General features: G+C 45.5%; 1 protein-coding gene across 8 annotated transcripts in view; it reads right to left on the bottom strand.

Annotated features, from left to right (window-relative positions):
- thada (THADA armadillo repeat containing) overlaps nt 1–27,289 on the bottom strand; it is a 466,325-nt gene that overhangs the window by 228,848 nt on the left and 210,188 nt on the right. For 7 of the 8 annotated variants that reach the window (XR_011355652.1, XM_069931122.1, XM_069931125.1 and 4 more), the window contains one exon: nt 20,145–20,189. The exons of the other annotated variant lie outside the window; for it this stretch is intronic. Coding sequence is in view for 6 of the 7 variants with exons in the window: in XM_069931122.1 (XP_069787223.1) it covers nt 20,145–20,189 (45 nt within the window). In the remaining variant the exon portion in view is untranslated. The remainder of the gene's footprint in view (nt 1–20,144; nt 20,190–27,289) is intronic. 8 annotated transcript variants of the gene reach the window in all.

Below are 27,289 nucleotides of genomic sequence, written 5' to 3'. Positions count from 1 at the left end.
GGGTGTCCTTGGTGGCCTTGAATGCGGTGCAGGCTTCTGGGTTCAAAGCGATGTGCTTGGCTGCCAAGAGGGCAAACAGCGGCTGCATGATGCGCACAGCTCCCGGGATGAATCGGTTGTAAAAGTTGACCATACCCGCGAACTCCTGCAGCCCCTTGAGTTCCCTGATAGCGGCGACCTTCGCTGCGGCGGGCATGGCTCCTTCAGCTGTGGTGGTATGGCCCAGGAACTACATGGACTCTTTCCCGAACTGGCACTTGGACGGGTTGATGATAAGGCCGAAGTCGGCCAGCCAGGAGAAAAAGGCACATAGGTGGGCCTTGTATTGAGCCTGGTCCTTGCTGGCGACGAGGATGTTGTCCAATTAAATAAAGACGAAATCCAAGTCCCTGCCCACAGAGTCCATGAGGCACTGGAATGTCTGAGCGGCGGTCTTGAGCCCGAACGGCATGCGCAGGAATTCGAACAAGCCAAAGGGGGTGATGATGGCCATCTTGGGTATGTCTTCAGGGTGCACCGGGATCTGGTGATATCCGCCCACCAGATCAATCTTGGAGAAGACCCTCGCGCCGTGCAGGTTGGCCGTAAAGTCCTGGATGTGAGGGATGGGGTAACGGTCAGGAACAGTGGCTTTGTTGAGCCTCGATAGTCTCCACAGGGATGCCAGCCGCCGGAGGCTTTCGGGACCAGGTGGAGCAGCGAGGCCCACGGGCTGTCGGACCGCCGAATGATCCCCAGCTCCAACAGGAGCGAAAATTCCTCCTTCGCTACCTGGAGCTTGTCAGGCGGGAGCTGGTGTGCCTTGGCATGAACTGGTGGGCCCTGGGTGGGGATGTGGTGGAACACCCCGTGGTGCGGTGAGGCAGTGGAGAACTGTGGCTTGAGGAGTGTCGGGAACTCGTCCAGGATCCGCTGGAACTCGTCCCTGGGCGTGCTGATCGTGGCCATCTGCGGTTGCTCCAAGCGGGAGGCGTCGAGGCGAATGGCCTGGAAGGTACGAGCGTCCACCAGGCGCCTACCTCGAATGTCCACCAGAAGCCCATGTGCGAGGAGGAAGTCTTCACCCAGGATGGCAGTTGGGGGAGATGAGACAATGAACCTCCATGCAAAATTCCATTGACCGATCTGAATTGGATTGTCTTGTCTCCATACGTCTGGATTGCCATTGCGTTGGCCACGCGGAGGGGAAGTCCACGAGGTTGGTTCCTGGATTCGATGGCCGTGGCCAGGATGATGCTGATCAGGGCTCCAATGGGCTGATGACACTTCCGAGCCTTGGCTTCCCAGTGCTGGTGGTAGAAGCAGAGGCCTGAAGCGGATGCTGTGGCCTTTGTTATGCTCTTGGGGGCCCCTGCAGGGGCCGGGTGCTCTACCGCAGCACTAGGGGCGGTCTTGGGGTGGTTGTGCCCGTGCCTCGTGACCTGCTGGACCACTGAGTCCTCCGGGAATCGTGCAAGCCATAGCTCTTGAGCCTTCTGGGCGACCTTCCTCGGGTCGGTAAAGCTCTCCTGGACCAGCAGCGGCCGGATGCCCCTGGGCATATGTTCGAGGAAGATGTGCTCGAAGAGTGGGCAGTTGGTGTGCTCACCCAAGCATGAGCATCTTGTCCATCAGTTCCATTGGGGACCAGTCCCCCAGAGCGTCGAGGTGCAGCACCCGAGTGGCATGCTGGTGTCTGGATAGTCCGAGGGACCCAGTAAGCACTCGCTTGATGGTCTCATATTTGTCCTCAGCGGGTGGGTGCTGAACAAGTTGCAGCATGCGTCTATTAGTGGCCTGGTTCAGGGCAGTGACCACATGGTCGAATTTGGTTGTGTCGGACGAAATCTGGCAGAGGTGAAACTGGGCCTCTGCGTGGCTGAACCAAGTCTCCGGCTCCTGAACCCAGAATTCAGGCAGTTTCATAGCTATAGCGCTGAGCCTAGGCTTGCTCATGATGTTTGAACCAGTCGAGGTCACTAATTGTAGTGGCAGCTACACTGCTCCTGCAATAACACACACACAACCAGACGGGTTGAGCTCAGTGAGCAGACTGGTTTATTGCAGCCTGCTGGGCTGCACTCATACTCCCAGCCCGGACCTGGCTGAGAACCGCACTGGAGGGTGCTGACGTCACCCAGTGCGGGTTTCTGAGCCCTGTGCTGAAAGGAAGGGAAACTCCCGATGGCACCATTTTGGCCGGCTGCCCCGCCGTGTGGCTAACAAGCGGGACCGGTTCACCTGCCTTGTGGTGAGCTGCCACAAACACTTATTTTTAAGTGACTCAAACATTATGATGAAAAATGCAGAACATGTGACGAAGTTAAATGATATTAATGAGGACAACTGTTGCATGATTAATAAAATGAAATATAGGCTAATTTAAACCTCTGCCATCAAGATAATTTCTAGTTGTTCTCCTAATTTTCTGAGGCATCCGATTTTACTGTACTCCAAGCTAAGTTGGTGATTTGTCACTGAAAGGTGGTTTTAATTTTTATCCATATTTGTCCAATGGCCAAGCAGAGAAAATCATTGCAATTATATAGTGAGAAAAACATCACCAGATCTTCAGTTCTCCCCTCAAACGATACCCACTGGACATCAATTCCATTTCCCTTAAAAACCAGATCTTCAGTTCTCCCCTTAAACTATACCCATTGGACATCAATTCCATTTTCCTTCATATCCACTCATTCAGGGCAAACCAAGGCATGCACCAACTTTGCACTTTATTTGGTCCAGTGCTTATTTTTGAAAAATAAATTTATTTTGGATTACAGTATAAATTGATACCCGCCATTGAAACCTGTGCCATCCAATTAACCAATCAATGCCATTTTTGGAGGGTGGAAGAAAACCAGAGCACCCAGGTTACGGGGATATCATACAGATACAGACAGCAAAGTATTCAAACCCGGGTTGCTGGCAATCTAACAGCATTCGCTAACCATGCCACTCAAAATCCTAATAATTCTATTATTATTTGATCAATAATATTGAGCAACCTCTTCACCTACCAATATTGTCACGGAGCATTATTACTTCTGATTGTTCCATAGCTCTATTAACTAGCCTGGTGCCACACACCCTTCACGAATTTCATCTCATTCAAAATTCAGCTAACATACATTAAATCCCATTCACTTATTATGCCTGTGCTTGCTAATCTAAACTGACAGCAGGTCACAAAATTCTAATCCTTGTGTTCAACATTTTCCATGGTAAATGCCCTGAATCTCCATAACCTCCTACAACCCTGCAATGATCTGCTTTATCCCAAAGTTTGACCTCCTGTAGAACCTGTTCCAATCAATCTGCATCAGCAACCAAGACTTCAGTTGCCCAACACTAACCTCGGGGATTCCCTCTCTCTCCCTTCCCACCTTTTTCTCTTCAGTTGATTCAAGCTTTTCAGCCAAGTTCTTTGTCACCGTCCTCAAATCCTTTTCATGCTGTGATACCAAGTTTTGCCTTTAACGCCCTATGGGTTTGTTTGAAGGAGTTTCAGAGATGTAATTTCCTCCAGAGACTCAGTGGAAGAATGCAGTAGCTTGATCAGCAATATTACGGCAACATCTTGATTTTTAACACAGTTGTTATATTCTTGGTGATAAGGCAGTCATTTATCTAGGATTGAAACATGAAAGTCTGCAGATGATGTGATTGTAGTACAAACACAGAAAAGCTGGAGGAACTCAGCAGCGTCCATTGGCGGAAAAGATATATAAAGACACATATATGTTTACCTCCTATGGATGCTACAAGCCCTGCTGAGTTCCTCCAGCATTTCTGTAATTTATCTCGGATTGAAAGATACAACAATTAATGGCCCAGGACTGTAACAATGATAAATTAAGCTTAAACTATAATTACGGCAAATTTCTGTTACCAGCATTTGGAAACCACTAGCCCAACGGAGGCAGCAGTATGCCCACCATTAAGTTTAATGGTCTGCATCAATTATACCACTCCTACAGGAACATTCTCTATGTTACACATGAGTAAAGGTTCTTGATCAGGAAAACACACCATTCTTCTGCAGTTACACAAGAAAGGCTGCAGATGATGGGGTCTCGTGCAATACACAAAAGTGATGGAGAAATTAAGCAGGTCAAGCAGCATCAATAGAAACTCCATTTAATTCCACGTACCACTGCCACACTGACATGTCTGGCTGTAGCTTAATGTACTACCAAATTGAGGCCACCCAAAATTGGAGAAGCAACACCTAGTGTCAGTAGTCTCCAACCAGATGGTATCAATATTGACCTCCAATTTCCATTGTGCCTCCCCAGTCTCTTCTTCCCTATCACTCTGTCTCCCTTTCTGCAACTCCTCACCCAGTCTCTTCTTCCCTATCACTCTGTCTCCCTTTCTGCAACTCCTCACCCAGTCTCTTCTTCCCTATCACTCTGTCTCCCTTTCTGCAACTCCTCACCCAGTCTCTTCTTCCCTATCACTCTGTCTCCCTTTCTGCAACTCCTCACCCAGTCTCTTCTTCCCTATCACTCTGTCTCCCTTTCTGCAACTCCTCACCCAGTCTCTTCTTCCCTATCACTCTGTCTCCCTTTCTGCAACTCCTCACCCAGTCTCTTCTTCCCTATCACTCTGTCTCCCTTTCTGCAACTCCTCACCCAGTCTCTTCTTCCCTATCACTCTGTCTCCCTTTCTGCAACTCCTCACCCAGTCTCTTCTTCCCTATCACTCTGTCTCCCTTTCTGCAACTCCTCACCCAGTCTCTTCTTCCCTATCACTCTGTCTCCCTTTCTGCAACTCCTCACCCAGTCTCTTCTTCCCTATCACTCTGTCTCCCTTTCTGCAACTCCTCACCCAGTCTCTTCTTCCCTATCACTCTGTCTCCCTTTCTGCAACTCCTCACCCAGTCTCTTCTTCCCTATCACTCTGTCTCCCTTTCTGCAACTCCTCACCCAGTCTCTTCTTCCCTATCACTCTGTCTCCCTTTCTGCAACTCCTCACCCAGTCTCTTCTTCACTATCACTCTGTCTCCCTTTCTGCAACTCCTCACCCAGTCTCTTCTTCCCTAACACTCTGTCTCCCTTTCTGCAACTCCTCACCCAGTCTCTTCTTCCCTATCACTCTGTCACCCTTTCTGCAACTCCTCACCCAGTCTCTTCTTCCCTATCACTCTGTCTCCCTTTCTGCAACTCCTCACCCAGTCTCTTCTTCCCTATCACTCTGTCTCCCTTTCTGCAACTCCTCACCCAGTCTCTTCTTCCCTATCACTCTGTCTCCCTTTCTGCAACTCCTCACCCAGTCTCTTCTTCCCTATCACTCTGTCTCCCTTTCTGCAACTCCTCACCCAGTCTCTTCTTCCCTATCACTCTGTCTCCCTTTCTGCAACTCCTCACCCAGTCTCTTCTTCCCTATCACTCTGTCTCCCTTTCTGCAACTCCTCACCCAGTCTCTTCTTCCCTATCACTCTGTCTCCCTTTCTGCAACTCCTCACCCAGTCTCTTCTTCCCTATCACTCTGTCTCCCTTTCTGCAACTCCTCACCCAGTCTCTTCTTCCCTATCACTCTGTCTCCCTTTCTGCAACTCCTCACCCAGTCTCTTCTTCCCTATCACTCTGTCTCCCTTTCTGCAACTCCTCACCCAGTCTCTTCTTCCCTATCACTCTGTCTACCTTTCTGCAACTCCTCACCCAGTCTCTTCTTCCCTATCACTCTGTCTCCCTTTCTGCAACTCCTCACCCAGTCTCTTCTTCCCTATCACTCTGTCTCCCTTTCTACAACTCCTCACCCAGTCTCTTCTTCCCTATCACTCTGTCTCCCTTTCTGCAACTCCTCACCCAGTCTCTTCTTCCCTATCACTCTGTCTCCCTTTCTGCAACTCCTCACCCAGTCTCTTCTTCCCTATCACTCTGTCTCCCTTTCTGCAACTCCTAACCCAGTCACTTCTTCCCTATCACTCTGTCTCCCTTTCTGCAACTCCTCACCCAGTCTCTTCTTCCCTATCACTCTGTCTCCCTTTCTGCAACTCCTCACCCAGTCTCTTCTTCCCTATCACTCTGTCTCCCTTTCTGCAACTCCTCACCCAGTCTCTTCTTCCCTATCACTCTGTCTCCCTTTCTACAACTCCTCACCCAGTCTCTTCTTCCCTATCACTCTGTCTCCCTTTCTGCAACTCCTCACCCAGTCTCTTCTTCCCTATCACTCTGTCTCCCTTTCTGCAACTCCTCACCCAGTCTCTTCTTCCCTATCACTCTGTCTCCCTTTCTGCAACTCCTCACCCAGTCTCTTCTTCCCTATCACTCTGTCTCCCTTTCTGCAACTCCTCACCCAGTCTCTTCTTCCCTATCACTCTGTCTCCCTTTCTGCAACTCCTCACCCAGTCTCTTCTTCCCTATCATTCTGTCTCCCTTTCTGCAACTCCTCACCCAGTCTCTTCTTCCCTATCACTCTGTCTCCCTTTCTGCAACTCCTCACCCAGTCTCTTCTTCCCTATCACTCTGTCTCCCTTTCTGGAACTCCTCACCCAGTCTCTTCTTCCCTATCACTCTGTCTCCCTTTCTGCAACTCCTCACCCAGTCTCTTCTTCCCTATCACTCTGTCTCCCTTTCTGCAACTCCTCACCCAGTCTCTTCTTCCCTATCACTCTGTCTCCCTTTCTGCAACTCCTCACCCAGTCTCTTCTTCCATATCACTCTGTCTCCCTTTCTGCAACTCCTCACCCAGTCTCTTCTTCCCTATCACTCTGTCTCCCTTTCTGCAACTCCTCACCCAGTCTCTTCTTCCCTATCACTCTGTCTCCCTTTCTGCAACTCCTCACCCAGTCTCTTCTTCCCTATCACTCTGTCTCCCTTTCTGCAACTCCTCACCCAGTCTCTTCTTCCCTATCACTCTGTCTCCCTTTCTGCAACTCCTCACCCAGTCTCTTCTTCCCTATCACTCTGTCTCCCTTTCTGCAACTCCTCACCCAGTCTCTTCTTCCCTATCACTCTGTCTCCCTTTCTGCAACTCCTCACCCAGTCTCTTCTTCCCTATCACTCTGTCTCCCTTTCTGCAACTCCTCACCCAGTCTCTTCTTCCCTATCACTCTGTCTCCCTTTCTGCAACTCCTCACCCAGTCTCTTCTTCCCTATCACTCTGTCTCCCTTTCTGCAACTCCTCACCCAGTCTCTTCTTCCCTATCACTCTGTCTCCCTTTCTGCAACTCCTCACCCAGTCTCTTCTTCCCTATCACTCTGTCTCCCTTTCTGCAACTCCTCACCCAGTCTCTTCTTCCCTATCACTCTGTCTCCCTTTCTGCAACTCCTCACCCAGTCTCTTCTTCCCTATCACTCTGTCTCCCTTTCTACAACTCCTCACCCAGTCTCTTCTTCCCTATCACTCTGTCTCCCTTTCTGCAACTCCTCACCCAGTCTCTTCTTCCCTATCACTCTGTCTCCCTTTCTGCAACTCCTCACCCAGTCTCTTCTTCCCTATCACTCTGTCTCCCTTTCTACAACTCCTCACCCAGTCTCTTCTTCCCTATCACTCTGTCTCCCTTTCTGCAACTCCTCACCCAGTCTCTTCTTCCCTATCACTCTGTCTCCCTTTCTGCAACTCCTCACCCAGTCTCTTCTTCCCTATCACTCTGTCTCCCTTTCTGCAACTCCTAACCCAGTCACTTCTTCCCTATCACTCTGTCTCCCTTTCTGCAACTCCTCACCCAGTCTCTTCTTCCCTATCACTCTGTCTCCCTTTCTGCAACTCCTCACCCAGTCTCTTCTTCCCTATCACTCTGTCTCCCTTTCTGCAACTCCTCACCCAGTCTCTTCTTCCCTATCACTCTGTCTCCCTTTCTGCAACTCCTCACCCAGTCTCTTCTTCCCTATCACTCTGTCTCCCTTTCTGCAACTCCTCACCCAGTCTCTTCTTCCCTATCACTCTGTCTCCCTTTCTGCAACTCCTCACCCAGTCTCTTCTTCCCTATCACTCTGTCTCCCTTTCTGCAACTCCTCACCCAGTCTCTTCTTCCCTATCACTCTGTCTCCCTTTCTGCAACTCCTCACCCAGTCTCTTCTTCCCTATCACTCTGTCTCCCTTTCTGCAACTCCTCACCCAGTGTCTTCTTCCCTATCACTCTGTCTCCCTTTCTGCAACTCCTCACCCAGTGTCTTCTTCCCTATCACTCTGTCTCCCTTTCTGCAACTCCTCACCCAGTCTCTTCTTCCCTATCACTCTGTCTCCCTTTCTGCAACTCCTCACCCAGTCTCTTCTTCCCTATCACTCTGTCTCCCTTTCTGCAACTCCTCACCCAGTCTCTTCTTCCCTATCACTCTGTCTCCCTTTCTGCAACTCCTCACCCAGTCTCTTCTTCCCTATCACTCTGTCTCCCTTTCTGCAACTCCTCACCCAGTCTCTTCTTCCCTATCACTCTGTCTCCCTTTCTGCAACTCCTCACCCAGTCTCTTCTTCCCTATCACTCTGTCTCCCTTTCTGCAACTCCTCACCCAGTCTCTTCTTCCCTATCACTCTGTCTCCCTTTCTGCAACTCCTCACCCAGTCTCTTCTTCCCTATCACTCTGTCTCCCTTTCTGCAACTCCTCACCCAGTCTCTTCTTCCCTATCACTCTGTCTCCCTTTCTGCAACTCCTCACCCAGTCTCTTCTTCCCTATCACTCTGTCTCCCTTTCTGCAACTCCTCACCCAGTCTCTTCTTCCCTATCACTCTGTCTCCCTTTCTGCAACTCCTCACCCAGTCTCTTCTTCCCTATCACTCTGTCTCCCTTTCTGCAACTCCTCACCCAGTCTCTTCTTCCCTATCACTCTGTCTCCCTTTCTGCAACTCCTCACCCAGTCTCTTCTTCCCTATCACTCTGTCTCCCTTTCTGCAACTCCTCACCCAGTCTCTTCTTCCCTATCACTCTGTCTCCCTTTCTGCAACTCCTCACCCAGTCTCTTCTTCCCTATCACTCTGTCTCCCTTTCTGCAACTCCTCACCCAGTCTCTTCTTCCCTATCACTCTGTCTCCCTTTCTGCAACTCCTCACCCAGTCTCTTCTTCCCTATCACTCTGTCTCCCTTTCTGCAACTCCTCACCCAGTCTCTTCTTCCCTATCACTCTGTCTCCCTTTCTGCAACTCCTCACCCAGTCTCTTCTTCCCTATCACTCTGTCTCCCTTTCTGCAACTCCTCACCCAGTCTCTTCTTCCCTATCACTCTGTCTCCCTTTCTGCAACTCCTCACCCAGTCTCTTCTTCCCTATCACTCTGTCTCCCTTTCTGCAACTCCTCACCCAGTCTCTTCTTCCCTATCACTCTGTCTCCCTTTCTGCAACTCCTCACCCAGTCTCTTCTTCACTATCACTCTGTCTCCCTTTCTGCAACTCCTCACCCAGTCTCTTCTTCCCTAACACTCTGTCTCCCTTTCTGCAACTCCTCACCCAGTCTCTTCTTCCCTATCACTCTGTCACCCTTTCTGCAACTCCTCACCCAGTCTCTTCTTCCCTATCACTCTGTCTCCCTTTCTGCAACTCCTCACCCAGTCTCTTCTTCCCTATCACTCTGTCTCCCTTTCTGCAACTCCTCACCCAGTCTCTTCTTCCCTATCACTCTGTCTCCCTTTCTGCAACTCCTCACCCAGTCTCTTCTTCCCTATCACTCTGTCTCCCTTTCTGCAACTCCTCACCCAGTCTCTTCTTCCCTATCACTCTGTCTCCCTTTCTGCAACTCCTCACCCAGTCTCTTCTTCCCTATCACTCTGTCTCCCTTTCTGCAACTCCTCACCCAGTCTCTTCTTCCCTATCACTCTGTCTCCCTTTCTGCAACTCCTCACCCAGTCTCTTCTTCCCTATCACTCTGTCTCCCTTTCTGCAACTCCTCACCCAGTCTCTTCTTCCCTATCACTCTGTCTCCCTTTCTGCAACTCCTCACCCAGTCTCTTCTTCCCTATCACTCTGTCTCCCTTTCTGCAACTCCTCACCCAGTCTCTTCTTCCCTATCACTCTGTCTACCTTTCTGCAACTCCTCACCCAGTCTCTTCTTCCCTATCACTCTGTCTCCCTTTCTGCAACTCCTCACCCAGTCTCTTCTTCCCTATCACTCTGTCTCCCTTTCTACAACTCCTCACCCAGTCTTTTCTTCCCTATCACTCTGTCTCCCTTTCTGCAACTCCTCACCCAGTCTCTTCTTCCCTATCACTCTGTCTCCCTTTCTGCAACTCCTCACCCAGTCTCTTCTTCCCTATCACTCTGTCTCCCTTTCTGCAACTCCTAACCCAGTCACTTCTTCCCTATCACTCTGTCTCCCTTTCTGCAACTCCTCACCCAGTCTCTTCTTCCCTATCACTCTGTCTCCCTTTCTGCAACTCCTCACCCAGTCTCTTCTTCCCTATCACTCTGTCTCCCTTTCTGCAACTCCTCACCCAGTCTCTTCTTCCCTATCACTCTGTCTCCCTTTCTACAACTCCTCACCCAGTCTCTTCTTCCCTATCACTCTGTCTCCCTTTCTGCAACTCCTCACCCAGTCTCTTCTTCCCTATCACTCTGTCTCCCTTTCTGCAACTCCTCACCCAGTCTCTTCTTCCCTATCACTCTGTCTCCCTTTCTGCAACTCCTCACCCAGTCTCTTCTTCCCTATCACTCTGTCTCCCTTTCTGCAACTCCTCACCCAGTCTCTTCTTCCCTATCACTCTGTCTCCCTTTCTGCAACTCCTCACCCAGTCTCTTCTTCCCTATCATTCTGTCTCCCTTTCTGCAACTCCTCACCCAGTCTCTTCTTCCCTATCACTCTGTCTCCCTTTCTGCAACTCCTCACCCAGTCTCTTCTTCCCTATCACTCTGTCTCCCTTTCTGGAACTCCTCACCCAGTCTCTTCTTCCCTATCACTCTGTCTCCCTTTCTGCAACTCCTCACCCAGTCTCTTCTTCCCTATCACTCTGTCTCCCTTTCTGCAACTCCTCACCCAGTCTCTTCTTCCCTATCACTCTGTCTCCCTTTCTGCAACTCCTCACCCAGTCTCTTCTTCCATATCACTCTGTCTCCCTTTCTGCAACTCCTCACCCAGTCTCTTCTTCCCTATCACTCTGTCTCCCTTTCTGCAACTCCTCACCCAGTCTCTTCTTCCCTATCACTCTGTCTCCCTTTCTGCAACTCCTCACCCAGTCTCTTCTTCCCTATCACTCTGTCTCCCTTTCTGCAACTCCTCACCCAGTCTCTTCTTCCCTATCACTCTGTCTCCCTTTCTGCAACTCCTCACCCAGTCTCTTCTTCCCTATCACTCTGTCTCCCTTTCTGCAACTCCTCACCCAGTCTCTTCTTCCCTATCACTCTGTCTCCCTTTCTGCAACTCCTCACCCAGTCTCTTCTTCCCTATCACTCTGTCTCCCTTTCTGCAACTCCTCACCCAGTCTCTTCTTCCCTATCACTCTGTCTCCCTTTCTGCAACTCCTCACCCAGTCTCTTCTTCCCTATCACTCTGTCTCCCTTTCTGCAACTCCTCACCCAGTCTCTTCTTCCCTATCACTCTGTCTCCCTTTCTGCAACTCCTCACCCAGTCTCTTCTTCCCTATCACTCTGTCTCCCTTTCTGCAACTCCTCACCCAGTCTCTTCTTCCCTATCACTCTGTCTCCCTTTCTGCAACTCCTCACCCAGTCTCTTCTTCCCTATCACTCTGTCTCCCTTTCTACAACTCCTCACCCAGTCTCTTCTTCCCTATCACTCTGTCTCCCTTTCTGCAACTCCTCACCCAGTCTCTTCTTCCCTATCACTCTGTCTCCCTTTCTGCAACTCCTCACCCAGTCTCTTCTTCCCTATCACTCTGTCTCCCTTTCTACAACTCCTCACCCAGTCTCTTCTTCCCTATCACTCTGTCTCCCTTTCTGCAACTCCTCACCCAGTCTCTTCTTCCCTATCACTCTGTCTCCCTTTCTGCAACTCCTCACCCAGTCTCTTCTTCCCTATCACTCTGTCTCCCTTTCTGCAACTCCTAACCCAGTCACTTCTTCCCTATCACTCTGTCTCCCTTTCTGCAACTCCTCACCCAGTCTCTTCTTCCCTATCACTCTGTCTCCCTTTCTGCAACTCCTCACCCAGTCTCTTCTTCCCTATCACTCTGTCTCCCTTTCTGCAACTCCTCACCCAGTCTCTTCTTCCCTATCACTCTGTCTCCCTTTCTGCAACTCCTCACCCAGTCTCTTCTTCCCTATCACTCTGTCTCCCTTTCTGCAACTCCTCACCCAGTCTCTTCTTCCCTATCACTCTGTCTCCCTTTCTGCAACTCCTCACCCAGTCTCTTCTTCCCTATCACTCTGTCTCCCTTTCTGCAACTCCTCACCCAGTCTCTTCTTCCCTATCACTCTGTCTCCCTTTCTGCAACTCCTCACCCAGTCTCTTCTTCCCTATCACTCTGTCTCCCTTTCTGCAACTCCTCACCCAGTGTCTTCTTCCCTATCACTCTGTCTCCCTTTCTGCAACTCCTCACCCAGTGTCTTCTTCCCTATCACTCTGTCTCCCTTTCTGCAACTCCTCACCCAGTCTCTTCTTCCCTATCACTCTGTCTCCCTTTCTGCAACTCCTCACCCAGTCTCTTCTTCCCTATCACTCTGTCTCCCTTTCTGCAACTCCTCACCCAGTCTCTTCTTCCCTATCACTCTGTCTCCCTTTCTGCAACTCCTCACCCAGTCTCTTCTTCCCTATCACTCTGTCTCCCTTTCTGCAACTCCTCACCCAGTCTCTTCTTCCCTATCACTCTGTCTCCCTTTCTGCAACTCCTCACCCAGTCTCTTCTTCCCTATCACTCTGTCTCCCTTTCTGCAACTCCTCACCCAGTCTCTTCTTCCCTATCACTCTGTCTCCCTTTCTGCAACTCCTCACCCAGTCTCTTCTTCCCTATCACTCTGTCTCCCTTTCTGCAACTCCTCACCCAGTCTCTTCTTCCCTATCACTCTGTCTCCCTTTCTGCAACTCCTCACCCAGTCTCTTCTTCCCTATCACTCTGTCTCCCTTTCTGCAACTCCTCACCCAGTCTCTTCTTCCCTATCACTCTGTCTCCCTTTCTGCAACTCCTCACCCAGTCTCTTCTTCCCTATCACTCTGTCTCCCTTTCTGCAACTCCTCACCCAGTCTCTTCTTCCCTATCACTCTGTCTCCCTTTCTGCAACTCCTCACCCAGTCTCTTCTTCCCTATCACTCTGTCTCCCTTTCTGCAACTCCTCACCCAGTCTCTTCTTCCCTATCACTCTGTCTCCCTTTCTGCAACTCCTCACCCAGTCTCTTCTTCCCTATCACTCTGTCTCCCTTTCTGCAACTCCTCACCCAGTCTCTTCTTCCCTATCACTCTGTCTCCCTTTCTGCAACTCCTCACCCAGTCTCTTCTTCCCTATCACTCTGTCTCCCTTTCTGCAACTCCTCACCCAGTCTCTTCTTCCCTATCACTCTGTCTCCCTTTCTGCAACTCCTCACCCAGTCTCTTCTTCCCTATCACTCTGTCTCCCTTTCTGCAACTCCTCACCCAGTCTCTTCTTCCCTATCACTCTGTCTCCCTTTCTGCAACTCCTCACCCAGTCTCTTCTTCCCTATCACTCTGTCTCCCTTTCTGCAACTCCTCACCCAGTCTCTTCTTCCCTATCACTCTGTCTCCCTTTCTGCAACTCCTCACCCAGTCTCTTCTTCCCTATCACTCTGTCTCCCTTTCTGCAACTCCTCACCCAGTCTCTTCTTCCCTATCACTCTGTCTCCCTTTCTGCAACTCCTCACCCAGTCTCTTCTTCCCTATCACTCTGTCTCCCTTTCTGCAACTCCTCACCCAGTCTCTTCTTCCCTATCACTCTGTCTCCCTTTCTGCAACTCCTCACCCAGTCTCTTCTTCCCTATCACTCTGTCTCCCTTTCTGCAACTCCTCACCCAGTCTCTTCTTCCCTATCACTCTGTCTCCCTTTCTGCAACTCCTCACCCAGTCTCTTCTTCCCTATCACTCTGTCTCCCTTTCTGCAACTCCTCACCCAGTCTCTTCTTCCCTATCACTCTGTCTCCCTTTCTGCAACTCCTCACCCAGTCTCTTCTTCCCTATCACTCTGTCTCCCTTTCTGCAACTCCTCACCCAGTCTCTTCTTCCCTATCACTCTGTCTCCCTTTCTGCAACTCCTCACCCAGTCTCTTCTTCCCTATCACTCTGTCTCCCTTTCTGCAACTCCTCACCCAGTCTCTTCTTCCCTATCACTCTGTCTCCCTTTCTGCAACTCCTCACCCAGTCTCTTCTTCCCTATCACTCTGTCTCCCTTTCTGCAACTCCTCACCCAGTCTCTTCTTCCCTATCACTCTGTCTCCCTTTCTGCAACTCCTCACCCAGTCTCTTCTTCCCTATCACTCTGTCTCCCTTTCTGCAACTCCTCACCCAGTCTCTTCTTCCCTATCACTCTGTCTCCCTTTCTGTAACTCCTCACCCAGTTCATTTCCTTCTCCTATCAGAGATCTGCGCTCCTTAGCTCTCTGCTCTTCTCCCCCTACCACTTCTCAGCTTCTTTCTTTCCTACCCTCCCACCGGCATCCACCTATTCCTGTTACCTGTTAGCCTGTGCTCCTCTCACTTCCCCTTCCTCTCTCCTCTTCTCTCTTTTTCCTCACACCTTTTTTATTCAGGAATCTATCTGTTTTTACCAGATTCCCCACAAAGAACTCAGGCCCAAAACATTGATTTCCTTTTATTTCTTAGAATGTTGCTTGATCTGCTGTTTCTCCAGCAATTTTGTAGATAACACACCATTTTAACTTGTTTAATCTTAGCAAATAATACTGGCTTGAAATCTTATGTCCTCTGCAATTATGTTAAACTGCCTTCTATAATTTATATAAATTGTTTCAGAAAAAAATAACAGTAACATTGAGAATGAGGACTGAGACACCAGCTGTTACAAAAATCCTTCTAAAAGAAAAAAAATCAAATCCTGGAATTGCATTCATTTTGTTTAATGCAATAGAATATAGCACTTGATATTGTAGGAATTTGTTCAAAGGGAGATTTGACTTTTAAAATGTTAACTTTGATTTCATCTTTACAAGTTTCAAATTTCCAGCATTTTCCTTACAGCATCTTCTCTCTGTTAATTTCCTCACTTAATTGAAAATCTTGATAAACCGTTCAAGGTAAGTAAATTTGTTTCAGTTATTAAAGGGTGATGGAGCATTAGATAAGAGAATTTGGTTTCAAAATAAAAGGGGATTCTTCATTCACCATTCCTCTCAAAATACTGTCTTCAAAGTCTCTTGAAAAATTAATCAGTGATCTTCTGCTTTGAAACAATCATGGGCTGCTTAATGGGTATCAATTCGCACTATAAACCAACATCAAGTAGGATGCAAAGCTGCTATAAAATCATACATGGACTCATTGATCCCATAATATTTCTTAGATATCAGACATTAACTTTATTGACAAGATCAGTAACTCATCTAAAATAGCTCTTGAGAGGAAGTGATGAGGCACATTCCTGAACCACTGTAATCTTTCTGACATTAGGGAGAGAATTCCAGGATAGAGATGCTGTTGACAATGAAGGAATGAAAATACCATTCAGAGTTGGAATAATCTGTGATATTCCCACTCTATCCTTGTCCAAAGAATGCAGGTTTGGGTTTGTGCTGTCAGAATAGACTACACTAGATGCTGCAATGCTTTTTGTAGATTGTACCCACTATAGCCATGCAGAGATTTTAATATTTAGGGCGATAGATGGCTGTGGACTATTTTGTTTTGGATGGTGTTGAGCTTCTTCAGAACTATTGGAGCTGCCTTCATCCAGGAAAATATTCATCACCCTCCTGACTCTGCTCTGTAAGGTGGAAAGACGTCCGAAGATATGATGCTCATTGAAAAAAAACCTACAGTCACAGGTTTTATATGGCCAGTGCAGTTGAGATTTAGGTCAATGGTAATCCTCCCTAGATATTAACAGGAGGAGGTCAACATCTGCACACATAAATGATAAAACTGGCTGATGCTGGTGATGGTCATTGTCTGATATCTGTGTGGCACAAATAATGCCAGTGTGTTCTATTTCACTGTTTTCTTGCAGCGGTTTGTTGGATCGTCAGTGCCTCAAGGAACTATGGCTGCTATATTTGGCTCAGGTATGAACAATTGCTTCTCCTTGCTGTCTGTGGTATTTTGAGATTTCTTCTCCTGCACAATATTTCATACGAGTTGAACTTCTTCATCTTGTTCTTTCATAAGGCCCAGTTTTCACTTCCATCCTCAGGATAATCTACGCTTTCCTTCTCCTTAACATTTTTATCTTACATAATTTTGCCAAAATAAAAACAGAAAAATGCTAAGAAGTTAGGCAGCCTTGTACTGATGAAATGGTTTCTCCTTACACAGATCTTGCCTGTCCACTGAGCATTCCCAGCATTCCAGTGTTTATTTGAATTTCAATGCTATCTGCAGTACATTGTATAAGTATTATTTTGCCAGATGTTGAGATCTCAATCTGCTTTTTCAATAGTTAGCCAATATTCATAAATTGTCTGCTTCCCAATCCATCACAATTCATCATTCTGATCAACTCCCACACCATTTTCACCCCAAAAAGACCAAATACTTCTTCACCTCCTTAAAATTAATCACACCAACCCTTACCAAGCCACTCACCAGTCATTAAGACCCTCACTTTGACATCTGGACACTCAATCATTTTCATGCATTCCCATTTCACATACCCAACCATTGATAATCTTATGACCAATCAAAACTCTGTTATTCATAAATTAGTACAAGAACTGCTGGAAATACTCAGCAAGTCAGACAGAAGCAGTGGGGAAAGAAACAGAGATAATACTTCAGTTTAATTCCTATCCCTTGAAACACTAAATCCTGCTTCCAACGTCAAGTCTGCATTTGTCATTTAATTGGCTCCATACTACATCTTCCATAGGGACCACTTGTATCCCTTGTATCTGCAGGAAGTGCCACACTTTTGCCCCCACCTCCTCCCTCACCACCATTTGTGGCCACAAACAGTCCTTCAAAGTGAAGCAACCACTTATGAATCTGTGGGTCATCTACTGCATCTGGTGCTCCCAATGTGGCCATTTCTACTTCGGAGAGACAGGATTCAGATTGGGTGATCGCTACTGCATCTGGTGCTTCCAATGTGGCCATTTCTACTTCAGAGAGACAGGATTCAGATTGGGTGATCGCTTCACTAAGGACTGTCGCTCTATCCACATAAATGACAAGGATCACCCAGTAGCCAACTATTTCAATTCTGTGCCCCAGTCCTGCACCAACATCTCTGTGTCTCATGCTCTGCCAAACCAAGGCTACCCATAAATTGGAGGAGAAACACCTCATATTACATCTAAGCACTCTCCAACCAGATGGCATTAACATCAATTTCTCTGGTTTCTGCTAGCCCACTCCCCGTTGTCCCTCTCTTCCCTCACCTCCGTCTCCTTTCCTCCAGCTCTCCACCCCTTTCCCTCTCCATTCACAGAGCCGCCCCCTCCCCTGTTTGCTGTTATGCTCTACCTCTCTTATCTACCTATAACTACTTGCTTGTGGACCTGAGCTCCATCCCCTGCCCCTCTCCCCATTATTTTATTCAGGTGCCAACCTAGTTTTTGCTCTTACCTTGATGAAGGAGTCAGGCCTGAAACGTTGGTTATGTATCGTTATCTTTGCTTTATGAAGCGTACTGTTTGACCTGCTGAGGTTATCCAGCACTGTGTTTTACTTAAAACTTTCAATGCTGTGTTTAAGCCTATCAATAAATAACCTATTCTAATTCTATGTGCACTGCTCCTCAACTTCTGTCCCTCCAATTTCACACTTCTGTTTTAAAATGTTAACTTTGATTTCATCTTTACAAGTTTCAAATTTCCAGCATTTTCCTTACAGCATCTTCTCTCTGTTAATTTCCTCACTTAATTGAAAATCTTGATAAACCGTTCAAGGTAAGTAAATTTGTTTCCCCTCCCTGTGGCCTTACCATCAACAACTGTGCCTTCAACTGTCTCCATCCAGAATTCCCTAAAATCACTTGACGTTTAACAACAGTCTCAAATCTTGCTACTTTGGTCATTTTTAAAAATCATCTCCTCCAGCATTTCCATCTTTGGCCTGGCATCTAACTTTACTTGGTTTTGATGTAATGTTTTACTACAATAAAGACAATATATAAAAGCAACAAACTTTCACCTTATTTTCAAAGTGCTCACCAAGCAGTGCCAGGAGTTGGGTAGGATATCATCAACCTTTAAGTTTTTTGTCTAGTTCTGTTTTCAATTGGCAGAAATATTTCTTTAGTATCACTCTCAAACCAACTCAATCATGAGTTCACTGAATGGCAGAGCACAAGCTGGATGGCCTTCTATGGTTCACGTAACTGTAGCTCAACAAATAAGGTAAAACAACTTCAAAAATGAAATGAAAGACTGTAAGTCTGCGATGTTATTTGATCATGGCCCAGAAGCATTGCAGGCACTGGACGTGAGTGGAAGGTGTAATTTATGAAAGGAACTGTAGGTGTGCTATCAGGAATTCATATCTTTCACTGCGAGTACAGGTTAGACACTGAAAATCCCTGTGAAACAGCAAGATACAAACAGTGAATCTTGTAATTATTCTTGCGAGGAAAGCAGGACTCACAGCTCACAAAATGGTTATTTGTTGTATGGGTGCCAAGTAAAATGTCTGGCTGGGCAACTATCACACAGTGACTGACCCATGTTCATCGGCTATGCCAGCTGATGGAACACGTGGAAATCGAACTGTAAAAATGCAACCCCAATATACCATGCCAGCTGCTCAGTTATGTGGTTAATTAATTCTCCATGATCAAAGACATCCTGGAGAGTTGGCATCAGTGAAACTCAAACTGAATACATCACCCTGATCGGTATGAAACAGAACATCCTTCATCGTATTTTCACCGAGAACTTTCTGTAACATTGGAGACATAATTATGAACACAGAACATATTCCTCAGCCACCGTTCTACGTGATCAGCTCTAACAATGTGTTAAATTATTTTCATAAAATGCGCCAGGGTTGTAGAAATCTCATTAACAGCCTCTTTTTGTATGGCAGTCCTGCCTTCCCAGGAAATAGTCTGGTGAATCTTTGTTGCACCTCCTCTACGGGAAGTATACCTTTACTTCGGCAAGAAGACTAAACTAGTACAGAGTATGCGAAGTGTGATCTCACCAGCGCCTTGCATAATTGGAGCAAGACATCCTTGCTCCTGTTCTCAAATCCTCTTGCTATGATGGTCACCAAACTACTTCTCAGATGTTGACTGTACCTCGCTGGGGTAATGTGGAAACTGCTCATGACTCCAACCAGTTTAGTGTCATTGGCAAACTTCAGAAAATTGTACTTGGTTCCTCATTCAAACTATTCTAATCGATTACTCATCAATATCAGAGGGCCAAGTTCTGATTCCTGTGGCACCCCACTAATTACAACCTGTCTCCCTGAACTAAGTTCACATTTTTGCTTTCAATCTGTCAATTTCCAATCCATGTCAATGTTATATGTCAAACATCGTGCATTTAATTCTGCATTCTAAACTCTTTGCCCCCCCTTACATTTAATGCAGTGGTTAGCACAATGTTATTACAGCACCACTGACCCAGGTTCGAATCAGGCGATACCTGTAATGAGTTTGTACATTCTCCCCATGTCTGCGTAGTTTCCTCTCACATTCCAAAGACGCATGGGGTTAAATTGGTCACATGGGTATAATTGGACAGCACAGGCTCGTGGGCTGGAAGGGCCTGTGCTGTATCTCTAAATTAAAATTAAATTAAATAGGACTTTATCACAAATGTTATGAAAGTCAAAGTACACAGCACCTTCTAGTTCTCCTTTTTCTATTCCATCATTTATCAGTACTTCCTCTAAGTCAAATATGACTTCCCTTACAGAAATGTTTCACTCCTTTGTTATTGTAACCTCTACTATTAATGGCAGGTTAATTGGTCAGTAGTTCCCCATTTTGTCTCTTGTAGCTTTTTTAAATGCTGGAGTTTAATTTGTCATACTTCATTCAGCAGGAATTAACCTATAATCTGTGGAATTCTGAAAAATAATAATCAATGCTTTCACTATTTCCATAGTCATCGCTTTTAGAACTCGGGAGCGAGGATTTATTGGCTTTGAATACCATTAATTTCAGCATTATTATTATTTTAATAATTCTAATTTCCTTTTGTTTCTTACCCATATTTGGTTCTTGGTTCACTAAAGACTACTTCTGTCCTCTCCCTGAAAGGACACAAACAAAGTATTGTTTAATTGGTCTGCCATTTCACTGTTCCTCAATAGAAATGCTCCTATTTCAGAACAGGTTTTTTCTTCTTTTTATGACACTGCAGAAATTTAATTTGCTAAAATTTAAACTGCTCCTAATCCTTAAGTTTACCGATCTTCTATGTCACTTCTCTTCCCCATTATTCAGAATTCTATCAACCGGAAACTCAGATAACCGGTGAATAGAATTGAGAAAATAAATATAAGCAAAAACTTTCAAATAAATAGAATAGACAGATGGAACCTGTGGGGAAGCACTGAGACTTCATTGGACACGTGCAGGCTTGCCCCGCTGAATGCATATGCATTATTCTCGCTGGTGGTACTTGCGTGGAGGTGAGTCAGGTTGTCAGTGCAGGGAAGGTACACTGAGGGCCTGACTTGGACACTTGCATGGAAGTGAGTCGGGTTTTCAGCGGGTGGGAGGTGTGCTGAGGGTCTGACCTGGATACTTGCATGGAGGGAAATGGGGTTGTCAGTGCGAAGGAGGTGTGCCGGGAGCCTAACCAGAACATTTGAGTGGCGGTGAGTCGGGTTGTCAGCACCAGGGCAGTGGTTCTCAACCTTTTTCTTTCCACTCACACACCACTTTAAGTAATGCCTATGCCATCGGTGCTCTGTGATTAGTAAGGGATTGCTTAAGGTGGTATGTGAGTGAGAAGGGAAGGTTGAGAATTACTGCTCTAGTCTCAATTGCTACTGAAATATTTTGCTTGAGAAAATTGTTATTGGTCCATTTCCTTTGGAGCTATGAAACCGTGCAAATAATGAATCAATTAAAACAGTGGTTTTCAAACTTTTTTTCCACCCACATACTACCTTAAGCAATCCCTTACTAATCACAGAACACTTATGGCATAGGGAATACTTAAAGTGGTATGGGAGTGGAAAGAGAAAGATTAAGAACCAGTGTGATAGAGTGAACTGAGGGGCTGGCTGGGACACTCGAGTCAGAGTCGGCAGGATGGGGATAGGATATGGAGGGGGAAAGATGACAGTGGCGTTGAGTGTTCACTGTCAAGGTTCGGATTTTAGACCCAGCGTAGATATTAAGACCCAATCTTTGAAACATTCAGCCAGTGGAGTGCTTTGGTCGTGCCCCACCCACAGCAGGTGTTTGAATAAAGTTGTGTTTGAATAATAAGGCGGCGCTCAGGATGAATAGTTGGCCGATGCCAATCGCTGCTGGGGTGACTCTCTCAAGGTATCTCCCTATCCTTGTCTAGTAAGAGTCTTCATCTTTATTAGCATTAAGTGTATTAGTAAGGATTTATCTGTAAACTTGGTGGAAGGAGGGCTAATTATGATGGCAGCATGATTAGTGTAGCGGCTAGTGTAGCACTGTTACAGCACCAGTGACTGGGGTCCAAATTTAAATTTTGTAAGTTATGGAAGTGACCTGATTAAAGTGAACCTTATATAACTAATGACTATAATACTGATTTTTTTTCAAATTACATTTTGCACTGTCTTTTAAATGATGTATTCTTAAGGCATTGGAATAGTGAGTCTAAGTCAAACGGAAAATTCGCATATCCGACATCCACAATCCCTGTGGGTGCTGGATAAGGGGGATTTTACTATAATAGTATTCTTACTTTTGTCAGCTATGGCTAGTTCACTCTTCCCTTTGTATCTCTTGATCCTAGTCCTAAACCTACTCCCTTGAATATTAAGGGTATGTCCCTGGTTCTAGTCTCACCCACCAATCGAAACAACTTTCCCATCACTATCTTATCTGTCCTTTTCTTAATTTTATGTTTCTAATACATCCCCTCTCATTCTTCAGAATCCCAGCGAGCTTAGTCCCAGGTAACTCATCTCTCCTTATAGGTTAACCCCTTCATCTCTGGAACCAACCTGGTGAAACTCCTTGGTATCTCACTCAAACCATTATATATTGTCTAAAGTAAGAAGATCAGAACTGCAGTATGTTGTGCAGTTGCAATGAAGGCCAGCATTGCATTTGACTTCTTCATCAAGATTCCTTTTCTGTTATTTAATAAAACAGAAAGCGTAATATTACACAAAATTTCCTTTACTCTTCACTAAGGCAGACAAAGATTCGTCATCAGCAGAAATTGCCCAGTGCCTCTTTCAGTCAGATAATGAGAAGCCAAAGAGAGCCCCCCCAGATTCACCTCCAGCACCCACACAGCCTCTGCAGCCACACAGACTTCAGTCTAAACTGCTGGCAACGCGAACCAGATCCAAACCCCTGGCACGATTAGAAAACCCTTAATGCCCTGAACACCCTCTTGCATCTCGGTTCTGATACTGGTACCCCTTCGAAGTCTCCAGCAGTCTTCAGCTTGACCAGTTTCCAGGAACCTGGATGGGTTTTTGGCCTCAAATCACCAACAGCCTGCCACTTGTGTATTCTTATCCTCAGAGCCACTTGGAGTTCCGCCTCCATGGTCACCGTCCCATGGGCCATCTCCTCTGCTTCTCCTTCTCAAACTGGGGGTGGGCTCCATGCTTTCTGGTGCCCGGTAGCAGTCCTCTGCTTCTCCAGAGTCTGCAACCCCTTGAAGCTGCTGCTGAACATAGATGCAGCTCACTTGGGCCCAGACCTCATGATCCCAGGATTTTAAAATAAACCATCATTGGCTCCTTTAAAAGGGTGTTTTAAAGGGTGTTTAAAAGGGTGTTTTAAAGGGTGTTTAAAAGGGTGTTTAAAGCCTGTACAAAGCCGACACAGTTAGACTGGGTGGTTGGACCCCACGGGGAAACGCTGTGTCTCCACACTCCGCAGGTCCACACCCGCACTGCCGTTATAGCTGCATTTGTGCCTGCAGCACAATGCTTTGCAATTCATGCACAAGCACTCCCAAGTCTCTCTACAAGACAATATGCTGCAATCTTTCACCATTTAAGTAATAATTTGATCTTCTACTTTTCCTTCCAAAGTGGATGACCTTGCATTTACCAGCACTGTGCCCTATCTGCAAGACCCTCGCCCATTTACTTAACCTATTTATATCTCTCTGCAGACTCTACACATCCTCTGCTCAATGTTTTCTTCCACTCAATTTAATGTCAAGAGCAAACTTAGATACATTACAGTCTTACAGTCTTCTCTTCCAAGTCGTCAATTTGTATCATTAATAGTTGTGGCCTACCCCCTACTCCTGTGGTACTCTGCTCACCATTCCAATTGCCAACCAGCAAAATACCCATTTATCCCAACTCTCTGTTTTCTCTCATTTATCCAATCCTTTATCCATACTAATATTACCCCCAGCTCTGAGCATCCTTATTTAATAAATGAGATTTTTATGTAGCATTTTATCAAATGACTTCTGGAAACCCAAGTACATAACAATCACTTGGCCCCCTCTATCCTTAAAGAACTGTAGTAAGTCAAACATGTGCTACCCTTCTTGAATCCATACTGTGTCAGCCTAATAGAACTATTTCTACCCAGATGTCTCCCTATTTCTTCCTTAACGATAGCTGGGAGCATTTTCCTGACTACAAACGTTACTGCCTAGCCATTACTATATCTTTGAATAAATCTCTTCAAACTAATTAATTCCTCATACTTGTTTAGATCCGGGACTGTACTTTTGAATAGAACCACTTTACTTTTCATTTTAATTAACGTTTAATTTATGTTTCAGTCACTCTTCCGTAACTTGATTATAACCTGCTCCTGATTCACCATATCCAGTTCTGGACTGCCTCTCGGCCTCTCAACAAATTGGTCCAAAAATCCATTCCTTATACAGTCAGGACTTCTTCTACCACAGTATTATTTCCAATTTGGTTTGGCTAGTCTACATGAGGATAATATTATCCATGATTACTGTTGCATCTTTATTGTTCATGTTTTTAATTTTAATACATTCACACAACTGTTTAGATATAGACAACATTCACAAATGTCTGATACCCTTGGTACCACCCAGCTCCACCCAGACTGATTTGACACCTTCATTTTCTAAACAAATATATCTTCCTCAAAATTTGATCCACCTCATTCTCTACCAACAAAGTCAACCCATCTGTCATTAATTTTGCATCTAAATATTGAATATCCTTGAATATTCACTTGCTCGCTTGGTAACCCTGCAGTCATGTCTCCATAACTGTGATCAAATGTATCTGCATTATACCCAAGCATTCTTCCTCACCTGTAAATACACATTTTCCACAATTCTCCTCTTAATGCCTTGATTTTTTAAGGTTGAAATGTAAACTCTCCTGGTTATTTAATTTGTTTACCCATAATATTAACTGAAGTAAATGAAACCTAAATTCTTCAATCATTCCTTCTCCTACTGTACTTGAAGGAATACAAGACGGTCTTTTGAGTGCTCCCAAAGGGAATGTGACATGTATTTTGACCTGCACTCCTCTGTAACACTATCCACAGAGTAAAACTACAGTCCTGTTGTGACTTGCGTGTTTTTATCAATGAGCATCTGTTTACCACTTCAAAATATCCTGCTCTGTTTGAGCTTTTACATGTGAAAACTTGTAAATTTTTAAATTTGCTGTTGATGGACAGTTTGAGTGAATTTGATGTTAGTTTCTGTAAAGCCCTGCTTCATAAATGAACACAGCCTATGTTTAAATTTAATTTTTTCGTACAACTAACAAAAAAGTCTTAATGGAATGGAATGTTTCAGTTACCAGGAGAGACTAAAATGGCTGGGTTAGTTCTCTAAGGAATGGAGGAGGCTGAGGGGAGATGTGATAAAGGTGTATTATGAGAGGCAGATAAGGCAGAAAAGCAAGTCCATCATCAACTCAGTCCTAACCTGCATCTCCTCTATTTCCCACACATCTGCCCTGGTCCCTTCTGCCCCTAGATGGAACACCAACAGGATTCCCCTTGTCCTCACCTACCACCACAACAGCCTTAGCATCCAACATATTATCCACTACAATTCTTGTCCCCTACAAAATGGCAGAAGTGTCCAGATCAGAGGGCACATGGTGAGGAATAAGAGGTTTGGAGGGGATCCAAGGAAGATTTAATTTCACTTGAGAGGTGGTAGAAGCAGCTACTGCCACAAGATTTAAAAAAAAACATTTGGATGAGCACATGAATCACCAAGGCATAGAAGGTTCCAGACCAAGTGCTGGTAAATGGAATTTGTTTAGGTACTAAGGGTGTGATTAGTGGGGAGGAATAAGGGGACAAGGGAGGGAGTAGTCCCTGTGGAAAATGAAGAGTGGAGGAGAGGAGAGGATATGCCTGGTGGTGAGATCATGTAGTAGGTGACAGAAATTGTGGAGAATATGTTGGTCTCAGAGGCTGGTGGGGTGGTAGGTGAGGTCAAGGGGAATCCTGTCCTTGGTGTTTTTCTTGGAGAAGAAGGGACCAGGGAAGATGTTCAGGCAATAGAGGGGATGCGGGTAAGGGCTCAGTAAATGAGAGTAGAGGCCTTTTCTATATTGGAGAGATTGGATGCAGATTGGGAGATTGCTTCATTGAGCACCTTCACTCTGTATACAGCCTGGTGGTGATCTACCAGTGGCCAAACATTTCACTTTCGTGCCCCATTCCTGCACTGACATGTCTGTCCATGGCCTCATGTGCTGCCAAACAAGGGACCTGTAAATTGGAGGAGCAACACTTAATATTCTATCTGGGTACTCTCCAACCAGATGGCATTAACATTGACTTCTACGATTTCCATTGGGCCACCTCCCTGTCTCCCTCTCTTCCCCATTGACTTCTACAATTTCCATTGGGCCACCTCCCTGTCTCCCTCTCTTCCCCATTGCTCTTTCACCTTTCCCCCAGCTTTTCACTCCCTTCCCTCTTCATTAAGAAAGATATCCCTTCCCCTGTCACTTCTCAGCTTTTTCTCTTGTATCCTTCCGCCCATATCCACCTCTTGCCCTGTGCTCATCCTCCTGCCTGTCCTCCCACCATTTTATTCAGGTACCTGTCTGCATTTTGTTTACACCTTGATGAAGGGGGTCAAGCTCAAAATGTTGGTTATATATCATTACCGTTGCTACATTAAAGAAGGCTACATGACTTGCTGAGTTTCTCTAGCATTTTTGTGTAAAAACTACAATCACAGTGTTTGCAGACTTATTTTTTTTAACTTGGTAAAGATAGGTACTTGATGGTTGGCTTACTAATGTCAGGCCAAAGGACTTGTTTGGTGCTCACTAACTCTGTGACTCAAAGACTCGTAAATTTAGACAGTAATAATTCTTATCCATAAGTAATTTGGACTTAGCATATATTTAGTATATATTTATCAAGTATTTCCTTGAAATGTTCAATAAGTTCCTTCTAAAGGCTAAGACGGACCTATTCTTTATAGTATCTTAGTTTTCTCACAGTTGAGCATCCTGGCATTCAGTGATTCATTTTTTTTTACAAAATGCAGATGCTGTAACAAAAGAAGAACATGTTGGAAACACTCAGTTTCAACTTCAACTTTATTTCCTTTTCCATGATTTCTGCTTGGCCTGTTGTTAACATGCATACATTTTGTTTTTCAGGGGCATGAACACAGCCAAGAAGGTAAATATCACTACTTTCCCAAATTGTAGATGCTTTGAAATAACCAGACTTTGGAAGGTGAGCATAATTCATTAGAAAATAAGTACTAGATCCTATCAATAAATTCAGATTTTCTTCGATGACATATTAGTGCACTTTGGGATTTAGTAAGTGATTGAAATAATTGTTTATAATTGCCAATCATGGCATGATTCAAATGCAATTGTTAATTTATATGAATATGAATTCCATATCATGCAGATGTTTGCTATTGGATTATTGGTAACTTATTAAAAATGTCAAACTAATGTCTTGGTGTAAGGATTTTTTTAAAATACAAAAACAAGCATTACTTTTTTGTTTCTTTCAAAGTACTCCAGTTTACTTTATGATTATTCAAAATTTAAAACTTGCAATTATATGAACAATTCTAGTTCATTCCAAGAAATTTTTTGAGTCTCGAGATTCCATGTTTAACACAGATATATCCAGAAGATGTTACAGACACCTCATTACCTTAAATATATTTTGAATACAAATGTAAACTTCTGTTCATACTCATTTTCAAGGATTGAGTAAA

The sequence above is a fragment of the Narcine bancroftii genome, chromosome 4 (assembly GCF_036971445.1).
Source record: "Narcine bancroftii isolate sNarBan1 chromosome 4, sNarBan1.hap1, whole genome shotgun sequence".
NCBI classification, from domain to species: domain Eukaryota; kingdom Metazoa; phylum Chordata; class Chondrichthyes; order Torpediniformes; family Narcinidae; genus Narcine; species Narcine bancroftii.
Note: the sequence above shows the minus strand (reverse complement) of the source record. Positions and strands in the feature narration are given on the sequence as shown.